The following is a 20,633-nucleotide window of genomic DNA, read 5'->3' on the forward strand; positions in this document are numbered from 1 at the left end:
ATCATTTTTTTAAAAATTTACCAATTTGTTTTCCCCCCCCCAGTCCTTGTGCTGCTTCCCCAGAATGAATGTTGGTGAGGGGCCAGGTGGGGGGAGTGGGGGCTTGTTTCCCCCCCAGCACAGCCCTGCATGAGGTGAGGGAGAAAGACCCTAAAAATGGGGCTGTGCTGTGTCCCCGCAATGTAGGGGGGCAGGAGAGCTTTTGGGGGGCCATGGGGTGCAGCTGCCCCACATCCCTCTGAGGGTTTAACCCCGCTTGTCAGAGGCACTGCAGGGCTGGGGTTGGGCAGACACCCCCCCTCCAGACTATGAGGGGAGAGCTTTGGCCCGACAGCCCCACAGCTTTGCAGTCCCTGCTCGATTCGCAGCCCCCACCCACCCAAACTCGGGGAGAGAGGGGGGAAGTGACCCCCACCCCAGAGCCCTGGGGGCATTCGACATCTGCCCCTGTGCTCAGCTCTGGTGAGGCCACTCCTCGAGTCCTGTGTCCAGTTCTGGGCCCCTCAGCCCAGGAAGGAGATTGAGGTGCTGGAGCAGGTCCAGAGAAGAGCAAGGAGGCTGTGAAGGGATCCAGCAGAATTGCTGTGAGGAAGGGCTGAGGGAGCTGGGGGTGTTGAGGCTGGAGAAGAGGAGGCTCAGGGGAGACCTCATCACTCTCTGCAACTCCCTGAAAGGAGGTTGGAGCCAGGGGGGGGTTGGGCTCTTTTCCCAGGCAACTCTCAGCAAGACAAGAGGGCAGGGTCTCAAGTTGTGCCAGGGGAGGTTTAGGTTGGAGATGAGAAAGAATTTCTTTCTGGAGAGGGTGATCAGGCATTGGAATGGGCTGCCCAGGGAAGTAGTGGATTCTCCGTGTCTGGAGATCTTTCCAAAGAGCCTGGATGTGGCACTGAGTGCCATGGGCTGGGAACCACGGGGGGAGTGGATCAAGGGTTGGACTTGATGAGCTCTGAGGTCCCTTCCAACCCAGCCAGTTCTATGATTCTGTGATTCTAACACCAAGAACCTGAGGCCCGGCTGGGATTTGGGCCAACCCCCCCCCCTCTCCCGAGTCCTTGAGGGGCCGGGGTTTGAGCCTCCCCCATGCCCCAAGGCAGGGCTGGGTACAGGCCTGCACCCCGCCACTGCCCCCCGGGATTTCCACCTTCCCCCACCCCGAGGCCCCCTCCCAGGCCTGGCGGGTGCGGGACCTGGGCCCCTCCGGCCCCCAACGAGGCTGTTTTAGGGGGAGCTCCGAGCGCTTCGTGGCCGCTCGCTCCCCTCCAGCCACAGCAGCAGCAGCGGCCCCGGCGGACCGCGCCTCTATGGTGGCGGTGCGGACAGGCAGAGCGCCGCGACCTGCGTCATCACAGAGCGCCGGCAGGCTGTTGCCGCGGTAACGGCAGCCATGGAGGGCGGCGGGCGGCCCTCGGCCACGCAGGCCGCGTTGCTGGCAGCCAGCACGGCGCTCACCGCCCTCTTTTACTCCGTGTACCGGCAGAAGGCCCGCGTCGCCCGCGGCTTGGAGGTGGGTGCCAGGGGCCCCCGGAGCGGCCCGCACGGGGCCGGGCCCGACCTGCGGCCTGATTCCGGTGGCTGAGCCACGGCCTCCGTTTCCTCCCTGTAGGGCGCCAGGAGGCTCCGGCTGGATGGGGACCTGCGAGCGGTGCTGCTGGAAGCTCCGGGGCGATGCGTGCCCTACGCTGTGATCGAAGGTAGGGGCAGGGCCTGGAGCGGGGCAGTGGGGGAAGGTTCCTCACCCGGGCGGGTTTCTCCAGGGTGCTGCTACTGTCAGTGGGGGGTTGGAACTGGATGATCTTTAAGGTCCCTTCCATCCCATAGCATCCCGTGATTCTGTGAGCACAACCCTCCAAGCACTGCCCTTCAGGCAGTTCCCAACCCACCTCACTGCACCCTCAAGGAACCAACCCACCTTTCCTGAGCTTCTCTCTGAGGATGTTACAGGAGATGGTGTCCAGAGCTTTGCTGAAGTGGAGGCACACAGCATCCCCTGCCCTGCCCTGCCCAGCTCAGCTCCCCCCTCAGGCACCACCAGCCATGGCTCCTGCTCTCAGAGCATGACATAAAGCAGAGCAGAAAATCAACTACGTGGTTCTGATTTGTCACCCAGGTGTGGTCAGGTCCGTGAAGGAGACCCTGAGCAGCCAGTTTGTGGAGAACTGCAAGGGAGTGGTCCAGAGGCTGACACTGCAGGAGCACAAAATGGTGTGGAACCGAACCACCCACCTCTGGTAGGTGCCCCACCCCCCCAGTACCCAGCTTACAGACCCCCTCAAATGACTACAAGCACCAAGGTACCCCAGACCTGGACCCCATCAGACCCTGAGGAGAGACAGGCACTGGAATGGTCTCCCAGGGGAAGGGATTCTTTGGGAAGTTTGAAGTCACAGCTGGATGAGGTGCTACGACATCTCACATCAACAGTATTAGAAAGGTTGGACCCGATGATCCTTGAAGTCCTTTCCAACCTGACAGTCTAGGATTCTATGATTACAGCTGCCAAAATGGGGCAGGTTTGGGTTTTCAGAGATTCTGTCAGGGCTGCAGATGAGGAGCACACAGAGGAACCCCCCCTGTGCAGGGTGTTGCTCAGGGTGGGGTTTCCCAAGTGAAAGAACACATCCAAACCAGAACTTCAGTTGGATTTGGGTGCTGCCTGCACCCAGGAGACCTGGAGAGGGTCCCAGGAGCAGCCTGGCTGCTGAGCCAAAATGGCAGTGCTGCTCCTTCAGCCTGGACTCCTGGGATATCAGGTATGAAGATCCACAGCTGTGTGTGTGGCAGGCACTGCTCCTCCAGGCAGGGGGGTTCTGGCAGCCACAGGAAGGCCTGGGGGGGGTTAAAGGGGACTGAAATCCTCTCCTATTGTTGGTGGGAGCCCACACTGCCTCTGGAGGGGCTGCAGCAGCCTTGAGGTGAGGGCAGAGAGAGAAAAGAGGGGAAAAAAGAGGAAAAAGCACTGCTATCCCCCCCGGGCAAACTTCTCCGGGGGCAGCTCAGCTCATGCAGCCTCTCCCCCAGCCTCAGGGGTTGGGAAGCAGCTCAGCCCTTGCTGTTCTGCTTTCTCCCTTTACCCCAGGAACGATTATGAAAAGATCATCCACCAGAGAACCAACACCACCCCCTTCCAGCTGGTCCCTCAGGAGGAAGGTGGTGACATCGCTGTACGGGTGATGAAGCCTCTGGAGGCTGCAGAGCTCAGCCTGGAGACCGTGTACGAGAAGTTCCACCCCTCGGTCCAATCCTTCACCGACGTCATCGGGCACTACATCAGCGGAGAGCGCCCCAAGGGCATCCAGGAGACAGAGCAGATGCTGAAGGTGGGGGCGACACTGACGGGGGTGGGGGAGCTGGTGCTGGACAACACCACCCTCAAGCTGCAGCCCCCCAAGCAGGGGATGCCTTACTACCTCAGCGGGGGGGATTTCGACTCTTTGCTGCAAAAACACGAATCCAGCGCCCGCTTTTGGAAAATCCTCACCCTCCTCTTTGGCTTCGCCACCTCCGCCCTCCTCCTTTACCTCCTCCGCAAGCAGTTCCGGCAGCACCGCCAGAGGCGCCAGCTCAGGCAGATGCAGGAGGAGTTCCGGCAAGCCCAGGAACGCCTGCTGAGGGAAGCGACCGCCGAAGGGCTGGGAGGGGAGACGCTCAAAAACGCCTGCGTCATCTGCCTCGGCAACACCAAATCCTGCGTCTTCCTGGAGTGTGGCCACGTCTGCTCTTGCACGGAGTGCTACCGAGCTCTGCCCGAGCCCAGGAGGTGCCCCATCTGCCGGCAGCCCATCGCCAGGGTGGTGCCTTTGTACAACAGCTGAACTTTAGTACCCTCCGGAAAGCTTTTGTTTGGTTTTTTTTTTTGGAATTAAAGCTGCCTCTGGGGAAGGGGTTGTCTTGCCTGGCTGCTTGGACGGGGGTGGGTGGGTGGGTTAATTTTGGGGGGCAGGGGAGGGAGTAGGTGGTGCTTGGATCTGGCTTGGAAGAGGTTGATCCAGCTGGTGGGGGGGCTCACACCCCTGATCCAGAAGTTTTCCTTCCAAAGGGAGATGCAGTTCCAAGCTTTTCCTGTTAAAAGGTGGACTTTTAACAGGGTTCAAAGGGGAGGGAGCTATTGACACCCCCAGCTCATAAAAACGGGGGAGGGGAGGACAACAAACACATGGATTATGGCTTCTTCAGAATTTGGGTGACACTGGCACCTGGCTCTGGGACTCACGGACCATGGGGAGGGGGCTTTGAGACAGGATTTTTGGGGGGGGATTGTGTGAACACGGGCCACTTTGTCATCACTGAGGACGTCAGATTGTGACAACTGGGACATGAGAATGGGGAGGGGGAATGGCCGTGGCCTATTTCTCACCTTGGCTTGAGCTGTGAGGAAAAATGGGAAGTGAAGGAATAAAACAGGATGAAAAGTGTGTGTGTGTTGGGTCATTAATCCCAGCTGGAAAGGGAGGGATGGGATCTGCAGCCCTCCCCAGGCAAACTTCACATCCCCTTCCCCAACTCCCCCATTTTCCCAAAAACCTGCACCCAGGAGGGTTAGCAAACCCAGAGTGCTGCTCCAGTTAACAGAGGATTCACTTGCAGCACAGGGTTGGTTGGGGGAGCCCTTGTTCAAGGAGCCTGGAGCAGGAACAGCCGAAATTCTCAGTATTTCAGCATCTCCTGGGATCTGGGGGGGGAAGATCCCACCCTCCTCTGCTGAGCTGCCGGCATCCCGCTCCCCTGGGGCTCCCCGGTGTGTCTGAAAGGGAAACAGCCCGGAAAAGGAAACAAACTGCTTGGAAAAGTAGTGAATTGAAGAGGGAAAGGGGTTGTTCTCTCGTTAAACATTAACGAGCTGCCCGGGCAGTGTCGAAAAGCTGCTTCGGCTGCTGGGCACAACACAACCCCCCAGGCTTCATTTCCTGGCTGATCCCAAACCCCGCTGCTGGGAAAGGTGGCGAAGAGCTCGGCTGCTGGCTGTAGATGGCAGTGATTGCCTGGCAAATCCCGGATCCCATCGGAAAAAACCACGAATCCCATCGGAAAACCCCACATCCCATCGGCAAAACCCCAAATCCCAGCATGAAAAGCCCAAATCCGAGCAGGAAAATGCAGGCTGGGGAGATGTCCGTCCTCTCGCCCTGCCCTCAGTGCCCTTCAGCTGCTGCCAGGGAATTCAATCTCAGCTCAGCAGCTCCAAGTGCGGGGTGGAAATTAAATCCACAAACAAGAAACTCCCAGCGACTTCCCTGGACCTCGCACCCGAGTGTCCCCGTCCTTCTGGCTGAATATCAGCCCAGCCGAGCCCCCCCCGACTCCTTTGCTTAAAAAAGCAATTTTCTGCTGTAAAATTCACATTTAGAGGCTTTTTTTTTTTTTTTTTTTTTTTCTGCCAGCCATGGAAAAGAAAAAAAAAAAAAAAAAAAAAAAAGGCTGGCTCCCTCCCCCCATCCCCTGCCCTGCCCTGTCCTCACACACCTGCGGGACCAAATTCATGGGCATGGGCACACAGGTGCTTCATGCCCTCTCCCCCTGCCCCCCTCTTTTTTGGTGGGGGCTTTACTGATGACACCACACCACAATTAATTAAAGGCCGGAGCCTTTTCTGCCCTATCAAGGCTCTGCCTCTCCTTCCCTGGCTGCATTTTTCATCAGGGGGGACACCGGCCACCCCAAAAAGCCTCATCCCCTCCGTGGGGACAGCCGGAATGTCACCCCCCCGCCCCCTCCTCCGAGGCAGAGGGATGGAGGATACAGCTGGAAGCTCACCATATTCCCCAGGGAAAGAAGCCACCACACAGAGCCTAAAAATGCCCCTTTTTTCTGTTTGTTTGTTTTTGGTGTGGGGGGAACTGTTCATCTGCCCCCCCCCCACCTTTCACCTTCTGTTCCCAAGTTTTCCCCCCACAATATCTCGTGTGTGGATGCAACCTTATGTAAGGAGCTGACAGCTCAGGGGTGGGCGGGGGTGCCACGGGGGGTTTGGGGGGGTCCAGGAGCTGAGGATTGCAGCAAATGTCTGTGGTGTGTGTGGAGGGGGGGGGGGTTTGAAGCTGGGAGCAGCACCCCAGGATCACAGGGTGCCCTGTCCTACTCAACCCCAAAAGCTTCTGAGTTCCCAATTTCTGGAGAAATCTGCTCCACCCCAGCTTTGCTGTCCCCACACTTTGTGTTCCCCTCCCCCAGCTCTGCTGTGCAGATGCACGAGAGGGGCCCTGAACAGTGGGCTGCCCCAAAATGATAGCCCCCCCCCCCCTTTCCCATGGCCAGGCTTTCTCCCTGTGCTGGGCAATAATCCTGAGGGCTGCAGGAAAACCCCACAGGAAGCTGGCAATGGCTCCAAAGCCCTCCCACAGACCCCCAGGAAAGGTTCACACAGGGACTGGGCCTGGGGACCCACAGCTGAGAGCATCCAGGCTGCTCCCCCAACTTGCAGCCCCCCAGGAAGCACCAGGGACTCCACAACAGCTCATTACTGCCGGGCAGATGTGGGGCTGAGCCCCTGCTCCCTGGGGGACAGGTTCTGGGGTCCCCAGGAATACCGTGGGTCAGCCCCAGGGATTCTGCCGGGCAGCTCTGGGCTCCCGAGATGTGGCAGTGGGGCAGATCCTGGGTCCTCAGGGATGCTGTGGAGCAGCTCCCGGCTGCTCAGGGATACTGCAAGGCACCTCGGGGATGCTGCAGTGCAGCTCCGAGATCCTTGGAGATGCCGTAGGGTAGTGTGGGCTCATAGGGAGTTGCTCCAGGGCAGTTGCTCCAGCCTGGATGCTGCGGGGCAGCTCCGAGTCCCCCAGGGTTCATGAGGGGTTCCCTGGGGACGGTGCGGGGCAGCTCGGGGCCTCCCCGAGGCTGCTGTGGGGCAGCTCTGAGCTCCCCAATCAAGCTGTGGGGCAGCTCAGACCCCCTTAGGATGGGTTCGAAGCATACCGACGGGGCAGCCCGGGGGATCCCCGGGGCTGTGGGGCAGCCCACCGGGGGCGGTGCCGCTCCCGCCCTATTCCTCTCGGTCCCGCCCCCCGCTCCTCTATCGCTAGAGCTACCGGAGCCGCCGCCGCAGCCGCGGGAGCCGCCAGTAGCGCCGGCCCGGGCCGGGATGTGACGGGGCGGTCGCCCCCCCCCCCGTCCCGTCCCGTCCCGTTCCCCCCCCGGGCCGCTCCGCCGCTGCCCCGGGCCCGCGGGCCCCGCGCCCCGGGAGACTGTCGGGGGGTGGCGGCGGCGGCGGCCCCCCCCCTGCCGCCCCCATGTCGGAGGGGCCGCCCTACGGCGAGGGGCAGCTGGAGGGGGACGCGGCCGTGGGGCAGCTGCCCTTCCCCCTGCGGCTCCGCGGCCCCGACGGGCTCCTGGCCGGCGGGCAAGGCAAGCGGCCCCCCAAGCTGGGGCAGATCGGCCGCAGCAAGAGAGGTGGGTGCCGGCGGGTCGGGAAACGGGAGGAATCGACATCTTCCATGGAGAGGGGGAAGAGGGAGCCCGGCCGGGATGAAGGGCAAAGGGGAGCGGGAGCGGCCTCGGGGATGTGGGACACAGGGGAGGGTCCCTGGGGACAAGGTGCAGCTGTACCGGGCATCCTGGCGCGGGGTCAGGCATCGTGTTCTCGGTACCTCCCCGGGGATGCGGGACACCGGGAAGCATCCCTGGGGACAGGGCGCGGTGCGCCGGGTATCCCGGAGGGGTGTCGGGCATCGTGCCTCGGGGACCATCCCCAGGGATGAAGGACACTGGGAGCCTTCCCGGGCTGCGGGGAGCATCATCGGGGAGCGGTAATGATGCACCAGGGGCCCTGCGGGATGTCTGGATCACATCCCAGGGATTTTCCCCGGAGATGGGGCAACGAAAGCCTTCCCAGGATGCAAGGAAACATCCCTGGGGACAGGGCACAGTGCACCGGGCATCCCCGCCGGGATGGGGGGCATCGTGTCCTAGGGACCTTCCCCAGGGATGTAGGACACTGGGGACCGTCCCCAGGGACAGGGCACGGTGCACCGGGCATCTCTGCAGGATGTCGGGCATCACGTACCGGGAACCTTCTCCAGGAACGGGGCACTAGGGACCTTACTGGGATGCACGGAGCATCCTCGAGAACAGGGCACCTGGTCCCCGGGGGCTGTCAGGCACCGTGCCCCAGGGACCTTCCCGAGGGTGTTGGGCTGTGGGGACCTTCCTTAGGGACAGGGAATCATGCCCTGGGGACCTTCCTGAAGGTGTAGAGGTGAAGGAACCTTTCCTGGGGACACGGCACCATACCCCAGGCACTAGGCTAGGGTTTTGGTGCCCTCCCTGGGGATAAGAGCACCGGGTGTCCCCCGGGATGCACCAGCAGGTCCCAGGACCCCCCCGGGAGCATCACACCAGCTTTACCACCAGTGAGATTCCCCCCAGAGCCACGGCAGGGTGCCCACCACCCTGGGGAGACCTTGGCTGTGGGGAGCTCCATCCTGGGACACTAGATTCCTCACGGTTCTGTTTGTTTTTTTCCCCCCCTCTCCTTTCCAGTGGTTATTGAAGATGATCGGATTGATGATGTGCTGCAAAATCTCACGGAGAAAAACCCTCCTGATGTATAAAACCTCCCCGGGGATGCTGGGTTGAAGCTGGAGGGGCCCCGAGGGGAAGAGATGGTGGTGGTGGTGGGGCACAAGTTATCGACCAAAATCAATCCAACCCCACAAGATTGAAGTGATGGTGCTGAGGAAGCACTGGGAAAGGCACCCTCACCAGCCCAGAGACAGGAAGAGCCCAGAAACAAATGCAAGAATCAGAATAATTCAAATAATAATAATTGGAAAAAAACCCATCCCCACCCCACCAGCACGAGGGACAGCTGGAGGCATCGTGGCGCTGAATTACTCGTGATTTCTTGTCTCAGTGGGATGAAGCTTGTGCCATGCTAGATCAGGGAGTAAAAGGAAACGGGGGGACAGTGGAAGAGAAAGGGGGGCACCCCCCTAGGCAGGGTCATTCCCAGCGGGCACCTTGTTTACATTATTTAATCTTGCAAAAATGAATCCGTGCACTTGGCTGTCCCACCCGATCCCCTCCCATACCACTTGGTTGGGTTTTGGTTTTTTTTTGTATGTTGATGTCTTTGGATGTTGGGAAATGATATTAAAAATCTATATCTATACATTTCATTTTAAGGTTCTCAAGGGGCTGGGAGGGGAGGGTGAAAAACTACAACAAAACTTTTATAAAGGAAGGGTCTAGAGGAAGAATTGCTGGATTATTTTTTAAAGCTTGTACTTGGTTGCTGTGAGCAAAGGGACAGATTTTATATGTTTGGGGGGAGGGGCAGAGGGATGCTTGGCTTTTTTTAACTACCATTCAGTCTGTAGTGTGAGTGATCTTGGTTCTATTTTTTTTCCTTATATTGTGGCAGTTTCTTCTCTTTACTAGACTGTATTAAAAAAAAAAAATATATATATAAATATCTAATGTAATCACAAGAGTGCCAAACACCTGGAGATGCCCAAGGGCAGTGATTCCCTCCCCAGCTTGGGGCTCTCTGCTCTTTCTAGGGCTTGGTTGATCTCTCGTGGGGGTTTCCTTTGACTTATCTTTTCTAATCTTTCTTTTCCAACTCTTTTTGCATGATGTGCGTGAAGAAAAAAGGGGAAGGAAAAAAAAAAAAGAGGTGCCTCATGCACCGGGGATTGGGCTCTGTTCAGGACTTGGACTGACAGAACTTAAGGCAGGTTGTTTTTTTTTTTTTCTTTCCTCCTTTTCTTAAATATTGTGTATGTTGCACTTTTATCCACTACACAGGGCTATTTCTGCAATGTCCAAATAAAAAGGAAAAGTGAAACAAAACAGAAAAAAAAAAAAAAAAAAGAGAGATAAAAATACTTGTGGGTCTGCCGTGCGTTCCTGCCTGCAGCCAGGGCCCAGTGCTGTCAGATCCCTCCCTGTCCACCTAAAAACTTCCAAAAAATCCCTAGGAAAACCTTACCACCCTCCAGCACCAATCCCCAGCAACCAAGGCCACGCTGCACTCCAAATAATTAACTATAATAAAGATTTGTTTACAGGATAGTTTTTTCATTGGGTGGGAAAACACTTCTGGGGCACAAATTTAATGGAGAAATTCAGTGTGGAAGTTGCTGCTGGAGACACAAAAAGTGTCTGTGTCCCTCTGCTGGGAAAACCCTGTGGAAAAAGGGGGACTTTCATCCCGGGGTGGCCTCCCCACAAAAACCCAGATCTTGGAAGCAGTGTGGGGTTCACAGGGAATGGTTTTGCTCCCTCCTGTGTGGCTGAGGGCACAATCAATCCTGTGTGCGGGGCCAGGGAATAAAAACATCATCACACCAGGGCAAAAGGGTCCCAGGGATGGGGTTTCATTGCCAATAAAATATTGCTCTCCATGCAGCATGCTGGCCAGCAGGGCTGGTGTGGTTTGTGCCATGATGGACCTGGGGGGGGAGTGGATCACAGCATGATTGGTTTGGGGTATGACAAGGCACCAGTGCTGCCCAACACCCCATTTTTAGGGTGCTAAAGCCTCCAGAGCCTGTGCAGCACTCCCCAGCACCTTGGCTATTTATTCCTCTGTTTTTTAACCCACGCAGACTCTGGCAGGTGCAAGGTGGGATGGGGGATGTTATTTCTCAAGCACTCCCTTTGAAAAAAATTCCTAATTACTTTAATTTTTTCCCCAGTAAGCTCAGCTGCCAGGCTGGGGCTGCATGGGTTGGGCTCAGTGCCCTTTGGCTCCAGGATTTCTGTGTGACCTGATGCACCTGCAAAGCATGAGATTAACACATTTTTTCCAATTTAATGGTTTTTTTGCTCCAACTGGCATCCGGGTATAAGCCCAGGGCTCTGGGAAGAGCAGACACAGCCATGGAGGAGCAGAGCATCCTACACCGGGTGGCTTGGAAGGCATCCCCATGGGCTGGATGTGGCCACCTGCTTAATTAAATTTAACAAAAAAGCTCCTGTTTTGCCTGAAAACCTGGTCTGCGAGTTTACCAGACCTATTTGCCTCCCCTCTCCTATGCATCAAACCCCACCCAAGCACCCAAACTCCCCATAAAATAAAACCCAAACACTTCAGACCAGGTCCTGCAGGGATGAACTCCATGTACAACCCCCAAAACCCCACCCTGTACACTCGGGGGATGAACCAGAGAATGCCTAGAGCCCAAGAAGGAAAAGAGGCTGAAAGGAAAGGAGATTCTGCTGAACTATAAACCAGCTCTTTTCAATGCATCTTTCATGCACAGCACATAAATAATGGAGCAGGAGAGAGCCCAGTCTGGCGGCTCCTGGGGTGACGGGTGAGGGTGGTTTGTAGGATGGATGGGGGGGGGGAAGAAAAAAACAATAATAATTAAAAAAAGATGTCCCCAAGAGGCTGAGCTGGGGATCCCCCAGTTCCGCATGGCCAGGAGATGATATTCTGAAGGAGGATTTAAGGATTAAGCTGGCCACAGGGCAGGGAGTTTATTGCATCCATTATTTAACAGATGGCCCCGCGCGGTCTCCCCGGTGACCTTGGGCAGGAGATGCTGGGCAGGGTGCCCAGTGCCATCACCCAGCTCCTGTGACAGAGGGACCAGAGGAAAAAACTCATCCCCTGGGACTCAGCACCCAGCAGCTTCAACACCAAAATCCCCATGGAAACTGCATTAAAAAACAAACCAAATAATAATAAAAAAACCCCACCAAACCCACCCAACCCTGACTTGGTTTGATGGGGGGGTGGGGAGGGGAACAGGAGGCCAATAAAAGGACTAAAAGAGCAATTTGCTGGATTATTTGCCAAAGGAAATTCAGCACCTTTCGAAGCAGCAGGGTGCTTGGGGTGCAGAGGTCCCAGCAGCACTTGTAAACCCCACTCCCCAGATGCCTGAATCCCATTTTCCCCAGGATTTTGGCATTGTGGGAAGGTGTTAAAACATTTCCCCCCCCCCAGCAACACCAGCCTCAGCCCCTCACACCCAAGAGCCAGCAGAGCCTGTGCATCATTTTTATCCATCTCTAAAACCCCTCATTTTCTCTAGGCTTTAAAAACCAATTGTGGCATCAGCCCTTTGCACCCCATAAACTCTCCCAAAAGGATGACACCAGACCTGGGGGTGTGTGTGTCCAGATGCCCACTCCTAACATCACCAGAGCAGTTTACAATAACCCACAACCACCACACTGCTCCCTGCCCAAAAGAAAAAAACGTAGGGGAGTGGGGCTGCAGCCAGGGCAAACCAAAGGATCCCCAAAGCTCGTCCCTTCTCATGCAGCAAGTGCCTAAAATAAATAGTCAATTTTTTAGAGGGTTTTTTTTTGGGGGGGGGGGGGAATTTGGTGGGTTTTTTTTGTTTTGTTTTTTTTGGTTTTTTTTCCCCCTTTTATCAAAACTAGGCCATATGAAACTAGGCCAGCACTTCCCTGTTAAGTGATTTATTTACTGGGGGGGGAGGAGCCAGGAGGGATGGCATGGGACAAGGGAGGTGCAGGGCAGGGATGCTCCACCCAGGTGGTTTTGGGGAAGAAAATGTGGTTAAATGTTTCCTCTCATTGAAAAAACTCAATTGCTCAGAAACAGACAGGTTTAGAGCCCTTTTTGGAGGGGGAAGGGAAAGACAAAACTGGTCATTCAAGACCCCTGTGGTTTTGAAATCTGTGGTTTGTTTTCTATACCACAGTGTTACTGACCAAGAAATGGAAAAGCAGATGAAAACCTGAAGGAAATTTCACCCTGAAAAAAATAAAACAAAACCCCCAAACCTCTGATTTTTATCCTCCCCTCCTTCTTTTTAACACAGGGATGAGAAAACACCCATCAGCTTTCCAAGAACTGGGGCGATGGGGCTGGCTGAGGGGTGCAGCACCCTCCTGCTGTACTCACTCATCAAATCTGGTGCCTGGGGTTGTTTTTTTGGGGTTTATTTTGCTTTAAATCCCCACACCTTTGGGTTTTGCCCTGGCAGCATGGTTTCTTGTGGCATGGACCCAAAATGTTGCTTGCCTGGGGGATTTTCCTGGGGGGAGGGATGCAGGGCTCCCATCCCTGGGCTCCGAGTCCCACAGCCACTAGAGGCCACTGAGTCTCTGTGATCCCAACTGATTTATCCACTTGGGACATTTGGACATAAAAAAGGCTAAAATTGGGGGGAAAAAAGTGTTATAATGCACAGAGGCAGCAAAACAGGGGGTGGGGAAGGGCTCACTCCCAAGCTGTCAGTATTTCCAGGACAACTCCATCCCAGGGACCTCAAGGCAGTGGAAAAAACCATTTTCTCACCCGAATCTGGTCAAACCACTCATTGGCCAGGCCCTTGGAGAGCTCTAGCAGGATTTTGGGCATCACCCCTGAGCTAAACACCTCCAAAGGATGGGGAAATGCTGCCTCCCATGCAGCTTTCCCCTGGATGAGCACTTGGAGTAGCTGAGCTCAACAGGAATTGTTTTTTGGCTTTTTTTTTTGAGGGGTCAAGTAGCCACTCCCAGGGTGCTGCTTTTACCACCTTGGGAGTACCCTAGAAAAAACCAAAACCAAAACCAAACCAACCTTAAGTCCTTCCTGCAGACTGAGAGCAGAGCTGCCTGCCTGCCTTTCCCCAGGCTGCTGCTTTTCTTTTTCACCTGGAATTTGAATTTCCAAGTGATTTTAAAACATCTGCCTCCCCCTAACAAGGACTAAGCCAACCATCAGACATCTTCATTTGGACATTGCTGAAGGTGTCAAACTGTTGCTTTACAATAACAAGTGTGAGGCACCTCACAAAAAAACCCAACAAACAACCCTCACCCCCCAAAAAAACCCAAAACAAACCCCACCAGACAACAAAACCAAAAAACCCAACAAACAAACAAACAAAAAAACCCAAACCCACAACAATAAAAGTTCCACTCGGAGCCAACTGCAGGAGCAGATGCTCAAATGAGAACCAAGCTGGAGCAGAGCACCAGGCTCTGCATCCCCCCAGTTAAATATTTAAGCTCTGGGGAGGGATTATTTCTGTGTGTGTGTGCACAGCCTTGATTTGTGCAACCCAGGAAGGTTTTCACACCCCAAGTGAGGATTTTTGCTGCTTTCTCAGGGCTGTCCCAGTTCCCAGCCTTGTTGGCCTCAGTAGAAGATTTCCTGCTGGAGATTTTCCCTGACAGTTTCTCCCTTGGGTTTCAGCAGGATGTGTCTGCAAACAACCAGCCTCCTGCCAGCCATGGAACACGGGGGATATGATGGAAACAGGAGGAATTAGGGTTCCCCCTTCACGAGTAAGACTAATATATATATCAATATTAATATATATATTCACTGGAAGCGCTCAAGGCCAGGCTGGATGGGGCTGGGAGCAACCTGGGCTGGTGGGAGGTGTCCCTGCTCATGGCAAGGTGGGACTGGATGGGCTTTAAGGTCCCTCCAACCCAAACCGGTCTGGGATTCTATGCTAGTCCCCTCCAATTATTAATATGGATTGTTAGTAGGTGTTATTTTTGCAGAGATGCAGGTGGGACACCTGAAGCAGCCCTTTGCTTTGAAGCCCTCAGTCTTCTCAGTGGCTTTTGGGCATCCTCCCACCTCGTTTGCCCTTCCCTTGGTGATGAGCAATGGAAAAACAGGAGCAGAGCAGCTGCTGGGAGCATCTCTTGAGGTTCCCAGAGCTCAGAGCACCATCCTTTTCCTGAGGGGGTGGCCAAAATAAAACAAAGCCAGATAACCAAGTCCCCCAAACACCCCCCCCACCACAAGCAGCCCATGTGGTTTAACACCCAGCAGTGAGTGCAGAGATGGGGGGGGAATCCAGCTCCGAGTCAGCCCAAGGGCAGCACAGGCAGCTGGCACACTTTGTGTCCCCCTCCCTATTTTCCCATTTTCCCTACAAACCTGCACAAACAACAAATAAAAAGCTGTTGTGACTGAGGTTTGCAGCAGAGCTCAGCCTGCAGCATTCCCACCCCTCCCCTGCCCCAGAAATCCCCAACAGGACCAACACGATGGGGTTGGACACAGCAGAGTTTTGCAAAACCCAGTCTGGGGAAGCATTAAAAAGGGCTTTTTGGGGTGGTTTTTTGTTTTTTTTAAGAGGGACACACACACACAGGAGGTTCTCACTGCTGCAAGGGAGCACTTGGAATTTCCCAAGGAGATGAAATTGGCATTTCCTCAGCTTAGCATTGGTTTCAGCCTGAAGCACCAATTCATTCCCCTCTGAGGAAGATACAGAGCTGAGCCTCCCCCCCAGAGGATGGGGTGAAGATCCCATGCCTGAGGGGTGCTGGTGGGTTTGGGACAAGGCTCGGATCCCTTTCCTCTGGGTGCAACCTGGTCCCAGCCCTTCCCAGGATGAGACCCAGCAGCATCCTCAGCCTGTTTCCATAGCAACAGGTTCGGACCCAAATTGGCTGTGGGTGCCAGGGAAGCAGAGGCAAGGAGGGGGCTGGAAAAGACATCCAGCCCAGAAAAACGAGGAGTTTGGAGTTAAAAAAAATAAATTATATAAAATAGAATCTCTTTGCACCTTAGTGCAGTGGGAGCAGGTGAGAGGGGAGGGCTGAGTCTGAAGAACTGGACCCAGCACTGCAATGGGGGGGTCCGTAGAGGTCAGACCCTTCCCCCAAGAGGTAATTCTCAAGCTGGGGAGACCCCAGGAAAGGAAGAACTCAACCTGGCACAGCTCAAATTGCTGCCAAAGCCCCCCACCCAAGCCAGCGAGCAGAGCACCTACAGCACCCACCACTCACTTCCTTCCCTTTCCAGTCCCTGCCCTGGGGCATTCCCAAGGGAAAACTCCTTTTAAAAACCTTTAAACCAAACTTTAAAGCCTTTTAAGTCAAAGACTTTGCTGGGCTCAGGCAGGCTGAGAGCACCCTCATCCATTCCTGGGGAGCAGCAGGGGCCAGCAGCAGCCTCGGGCTGCCAGCCCTCACCCCAGAAGGGAAACCTCACCAACCAGAGATGCATTTAGCAAAACAAACCCCAGTAATTTTGCACCCTCTTTATCCCCCAAAACACAACGTTCCTGCCCTTCATGATGCTTTGGTAAGAGACACAAGCACACGGCAAGAGAGGGTGACAAGGAGCTGCAGCCCCAGCACCTTTACCAGAGGATTTACATACAGGTGTAAATCAAATCACTCTGGGGGCTCAGCCCCAGCCCCAATCTCCGTGTTGGGGCAGGGACCAGCACACAGATTTGCCCCAAGACTTTCCCAGCCACACATATTACAAAACCACACGTATTTGTCATGCTTGTGCATGGAAAGGGTTAAAAGCAGCAAGAAAAAAGCACCCCTGATTTAATGAGCAAGGAGGGATGGGAGCTCCCAGACCTCTAGCTTTGCTTTTTGAACATCTGCAATGTAATCTTGTTGTGCTCAGGAGATTTAAATGATTTTTAATAACTAAAGGGACCTCCTGAGAGGCTGCTGGAGGGGACAAGCTACCGGGGCTCACACTCAAGCACAACTTTCCCCTGGCAAAAGGGACTTTAGAAGTGGCACCCTAAAAAAACCCCAACAACAAAAAAAAGGGAAAAATCAAAAAATGCCTAACAGAGGGGTCAGATTCTCCTGATTTAAGTACACTCCCCAAAATTGACACTGTAAAGCCATAAAAAGAGGCAGAAAACCCACTTACCCATGACGCTGGGGAAGTGGGGAACAAATTCTCATCCTTTATTCCTCACCCCAGGCTACAGAACAGCACTACAGAGCCAGCACCTACCCCAAAAGCAGAGCCCTGAAACCTTACATTGCCTTATATTGCCTTCAGGCTTAATAAATCACCAAAGATTCAGTGCAGCTGGGCTGGGTGTGAGCTTGGAGACTCAAAAAAACCCCAAACCCAAGCTAATAAGCCCCAACCCCCATGTGCTTCACCCCCAAGGTGAGCTTTGGGCTCGCTGATTTCTCCTGAAAAGAAGGGTAGTTAAGGTGATGGCCAGCAAAATGCATGGGTGAGGCTCTCAAAAAACCCTCCAAACCCCCTGTTTTCCTGGAAAAGAAAAAAAAAAAAAAAAAGAAAAAAAGAAAAAAGAAAAAGAAAGGAGCTGGGGGAGGCAGAGAGGGTGGGGTGTGAAAGGGGGGGTGGTTGGCAGCTATTTCTGCTGGGTGTCAGCACCCACTGACAGCAGTTGGGTGATGCTGTGCCTGGTTGCCAGCATCCCCGAGAACATGGCCAGGTTCTGGGGGGTGGGGAGCATTTTTATACACCAAATCCACCTGGATTTCACCTCGATTTCAACAAGGGTGGCTTGTGGTTTGCGGTGCAAAGCTTGGGAGCTGAGGGGCTCCCAGGACCCCTTGGTCCTCCTTATCCACACTGCAGAAGCCTCTGGAAGTTCTTTCTCCTTCCCAGGGGGTTACTATTTGGGTTTTTTTCCTGAATTTCTGGGACTTGGAGGCAGAGGCAAACAAATGCAACGTTGTGTAACGTTTTGCTCAAAAAGCTTCTTAAACAGCCACATATTTCTATTGGATTTCCCTGGTCCTTGGCTGCTGATTACTCAAGTATTTATATATAAATAGAAGCTGTCTTCCCCCCCAATCTGCTCCTTTCTCCTAATTAACTTGGGGTTGCTTTCATTGGGCTGGGTTTTGGGGGTCAACCCACAAAATCTTCAGCTCCTGGAATGATATTTAAGTTTTTTGTTTGTATTTTTTTGTTTTGCTTTGTTTTGTTGTTGGTTTTGTTTTGTTTTTTGTTTTTTTTTTTCACCAGATCCAGAGCCCTCCCAGCACCTGAAGGCTTGGAAATTAAAAAAAAACAACAACAAAACCCCAAAACAACACATTTCCAAACTTTAAATGCTCACTATCAGCCCCAGCATCCTCCCCACCCCCATGACCCCTGCTTGGGGGAGTGCTCAGACACAATTTCTCCATCACACCTTTCTCCACCCTCACCAAGCTTGCCCCTAATTTATGGAGAGTCTTATTTGGTAATTATTTTAATCATTATTACTCATCTTTCCCTTTCTTCAACAGCCCCCCCCCTTCAATACTTTGTCCTGGGCCTGTCAATCACTTTAATAGCTGTTTACAACCTATCATCAAGTCTTGCATAACATCCACATGACTTCTCTCCCATGCCTCTGGCACCCAAAACCTGCCCCCCAGCTCTATTTTTGGAGCCATGAAACCCACGGCATCAACCAGCAACATCCCCCCCCCCCTCCTCCTCCTCCAGGGATGGGGAAAATCACAGGGGAAAAAATATACCCCCTCCAGCAAAATAATGGTGTGTTTCATATAACCTGAAACACCCCCCCCATACACACATTCTGCTCCTCGGGGTGGGTTTTTGGGGGAGAGGAGTGGTGTGGGTGGGTGCTGACCCCATCCCCAGCATCACAGAGAGATGTTGATAATTTACTGGGGGAAATCAAGAGCAAGAGGCATCTGGACCACTTGGGGGTGCTCTGGATCACTTTGGGGATGGTCTCAGGGTGCACTGGGTGGGTGCTGACCCTTTCCTCAGCCTCATGGGGAGATGCTCAGGAGTAAGAGGCATCCGGACCATTTTGGGGATGCTCTTGGGATGCAGCATCAGCCTCTGCCCCTTGAAACGGTGATGGTGGGGGACACACAAAGCATGGCAAATGCTGTTAAAAAACAGATTTTACAGCAAATTTGCAGCACCCTGTTGGCAGGTGGATGGGGGCAGAGGCGTGATGGGTGCTGGAAGGGCTGCCAGCCCTTTTCGGCAGGCGATGGCTGGGTTGTGGGGAGGAGAACGATGACATATGATGGCTCTTTTTTAAGCTCTTCCATCCTCCCCCTTCTCCTGCAGGTTTCATAACCCTTCAAAGCAAGAAAAAGCTCTGGTACTTGCTGGCTATCAAGTCTCCTCATTGAGCAGAAGCCTTGGTCTGGCCAAAAGGGATGTTTGGCAGCAAATTCTGGCAGAGGCATGTGTCGAGGCAGGAGGTGACACTGAGGGGTCCCACCCCTGGGACCTCCAAGAGCAGCCCCAGGGGTGCAGTTTGGCACCAGTTTGGCTGGTTCTCTTCCACTTTGGTTGTTTCTCCCCCTAGAATCCCTCCTCAGCATCAATGGCAGCGATGATAATGTCGAGGCTGGGAAACCTCTCCCTGGGTATAAATATTTATTTACAGGGTGGAAAAGGGGTTTGTTGATTTAAGCTCTGGCTGACAACTGTATCCAAACTAATTTCTCTTAATAAGGCACTTTCTGTCACGCTGGCAACAGCCTCAGAGCACCCTTGGTTAATGAAAATGACTGAAATGGGTGGGAATCCCATCAGATGCAAAAAATGTATCATCTGGGCAGTTTTTTAGTAGGTGGCCCCTTCACTGGCTGGGATGGGGGGGAAGTGATGGGGAAAGCAGAGTTCTCCATTCCAGGCTGCTTTCCTAAAGTGGAAAAATTTGGAAAGGGGGAGGATTAGAAGCCCAGCCCTTCCCTGGTGAGGTGGCAGAGGTGAGGAGATGAGATGGAGACAGTTCCTCTGCTCTGGTTCAGAGGGGGCAATCTGGGCTGTAACTGCTTATTTTTTAAAAATATACATGTGTGTGTTTCCTCTCCTATGAGGACAGGCTCAGAGACTTGGTGTTGTTCAGGCTGGAGAAGAGAAGGCTGCAATGGGGAGACCTTAGAGCACCTTCCAGTGCCTGAAGGGGCTCCAGGAAAGCTGGGCAGGGACTTGGGACAAGGGCCTGGAGGGATGGGATGAGGGGGAATGGCTTGGAACTGGGAGAGAGAGGGGAGATTGAGGTTGGAGATGGGGAAGAAATTGTTTGTTGTGAGGGTGCTGAGCCCCTGGCCCAGGTTGCCCCCAGAAGCTGTGGCTGCCCCATCCCTGGCAGTGTTGGAGGTTGGATGGGGCTGGGAGCACCCTGGGCTGGTGGGAGGGGTCCCTGACCATGGCAGGGTGGGAGTGGGTGAGCTTTAAGGTCCCTCCAACCCAAACCCACGACTCTAGGGTTCTGTGATTCTATGATCAGCTCTCAAAACTCTGTGCAATTCAGGGTTTGCAAAAGAAAACTCCCAGGACCTGAAGGAAGCTCCCTTCCCTCCAAAATTCAGAGCATGGAAACATTAGAGACTCATAGATCTTAATTTACCCAATAAATTAGGATGGGATTCCTTTTTGGAGGGGATTTTTTTTCAGTCAGACGTCCAACTGGAATGGTCCCAGGGAAGAAGGCAGGCACAGGTCCAGGAAACCCCCAGGAACACCTCCCACGCCACACTCCCCCCAAGACACAGAGCTGGAGCTGGGCAGTGGAGCAGCTGTGATTTACTGGGACAACCACTTCTGCAACAGAGAACATGACAGCACCCAAGCAGAAGCCCAGTGTTACACTGGGGACTCTGGAGAGGTGACACCAAGAGCAGAGACAGAAGGGATCCTCATGGTCCCTGGTCCTCATTTCTCTCCCTTCTCCCCTCTGACAGACACCAGACCTGGGAAGAACAGCCACAGAGCAAAAGGCAATGGGTTTTGATTGGCTCCAGGGGGTTCCTGAGGTTCCCCCCATAGGCACTTGATCTGCTGAGCTGCCACCAGCCAGATCCTGCCCAGAAAACCCATCCTGGAGCCAGGGGAGGAGCTCAATGTCTCTCTGGTTAGCAGCGAGGGAATTGGGAAGCTGGAAGAGAGAGCTCGTTGGGCAGGATGTGGGGCAGTGATGGTGGGCATCCAGGGTCCCCAGTGGCAGGTGACTTAACCCCTTCATAGCTCAGCATGG

At 54.2% G+C, this 20,633-nt stretch overlaps 2 protein-coding genes across 2 annotated transcripts; both read left to right on the forward strand.

Annotated features, from left to right (window-relative positions):
* Positions 1 to 1,360: 1,360 nt before the first annotated feature.
* Positions 1,361 to 3,879, forward strand: MUL1 (mitochondrial E3 ubiquitin protein ligase 1). Its single transcript, XM_030463614.1, has 4 exons — positions 1,361 to 1,504; positions 1,604 to 1,691; positions 2,108 to 2,228; positions 3,077 to 3,879. The coding sequence occupies exons 1-4, from the start codon at positions 1,385 to 1,387 to the stop codon at positions 3,810 to 3,812; spliced, it is 1,065 nt and encodes a 354-aa protein (XP_030319474.1). The 5' UTR covers positions 1,361 to 1,384; the 3' UTR covers positions 3,813 to 3,879.
* Positions 3,880 to 7,210: 3,331 nt separating this feature from the next.
* Positions 7,211 to 9,984, forward strand: CAMK2N1 (calcium/calmodulin dependent protein kinase II inhibitor 1). The gene is made up of 2 exons (XM_030463685.1): positions 7,211 to 7,383; positions 8,473 to 9,984. Exons 1-2 carry the CDS (start codon positions 7,224 to 7,226, stop codon positions 8,541 to 8,543), a joined length of 231 nt encoding a protein of 76 aa, XP_030319545.1. The 5' UTR covers positions 7,211 to 7,223; the 3' UTR covers positions 8,544 to 9,984.
* The last annotated feature ends 10,649 nt before the right edge of the window (positions 9,985 to 20,633 follow it).

The sequence above is a fragment of the Calypte anna genome, chromosome 21 (assembly GCF_003957555.1).
Source record: "Calypte anna isolate BGI_N300 chromosome 21, bCalAnn1_v1.p, whole genome shotgun sequence".
In the NCBI taxonomy this organism is placed as follows: Eukaryota; Metazoa; Chordata; class Aves; order Apodiformes; family Trochilidae; genus Calypte; species Calypte anna.

Bases quoted from the DNA above. Each gene is read 5' to 3' on its own strand.
- MUL1 (XM_030463614.1), top strand. From the start codon at position 1,385: ATGGAGGGCGGCGGGCGGCCCTCGGCCACGCAGGCCGCGTTGCTGGCA. The intron at 1,505-1,603 runs GTGGGTGCCAGG...TCCTCCCTGTAG, and splicing joins GCGTCGCCCGCGGCTTGGAG to GGCGCCAGGAGGCTCCGGCT. The intron at 1,692-2,107 runs GTAGGGGCAGGG...TTTGTCACCCAG, and splicing joins GCCCTACGCTGTGATCGAAG to GTGTGGTCAGGTCCGTGAAG.
- CAMK2N1 (XM_030463685.1), top strand. From the start codon at position 7,224: ATGTCGGAGGGGCCGCCCTACGGCGAGGGGCAGCTGGAGGGGGACGCG. The intron at 7,384-8,472 runs GTGGGTGCCGGC...TCTCCTTTCCAG, and splicing joins GATCGGCCGCAGCAAGAGAG to TGGTTATTGAAGATGATCGG.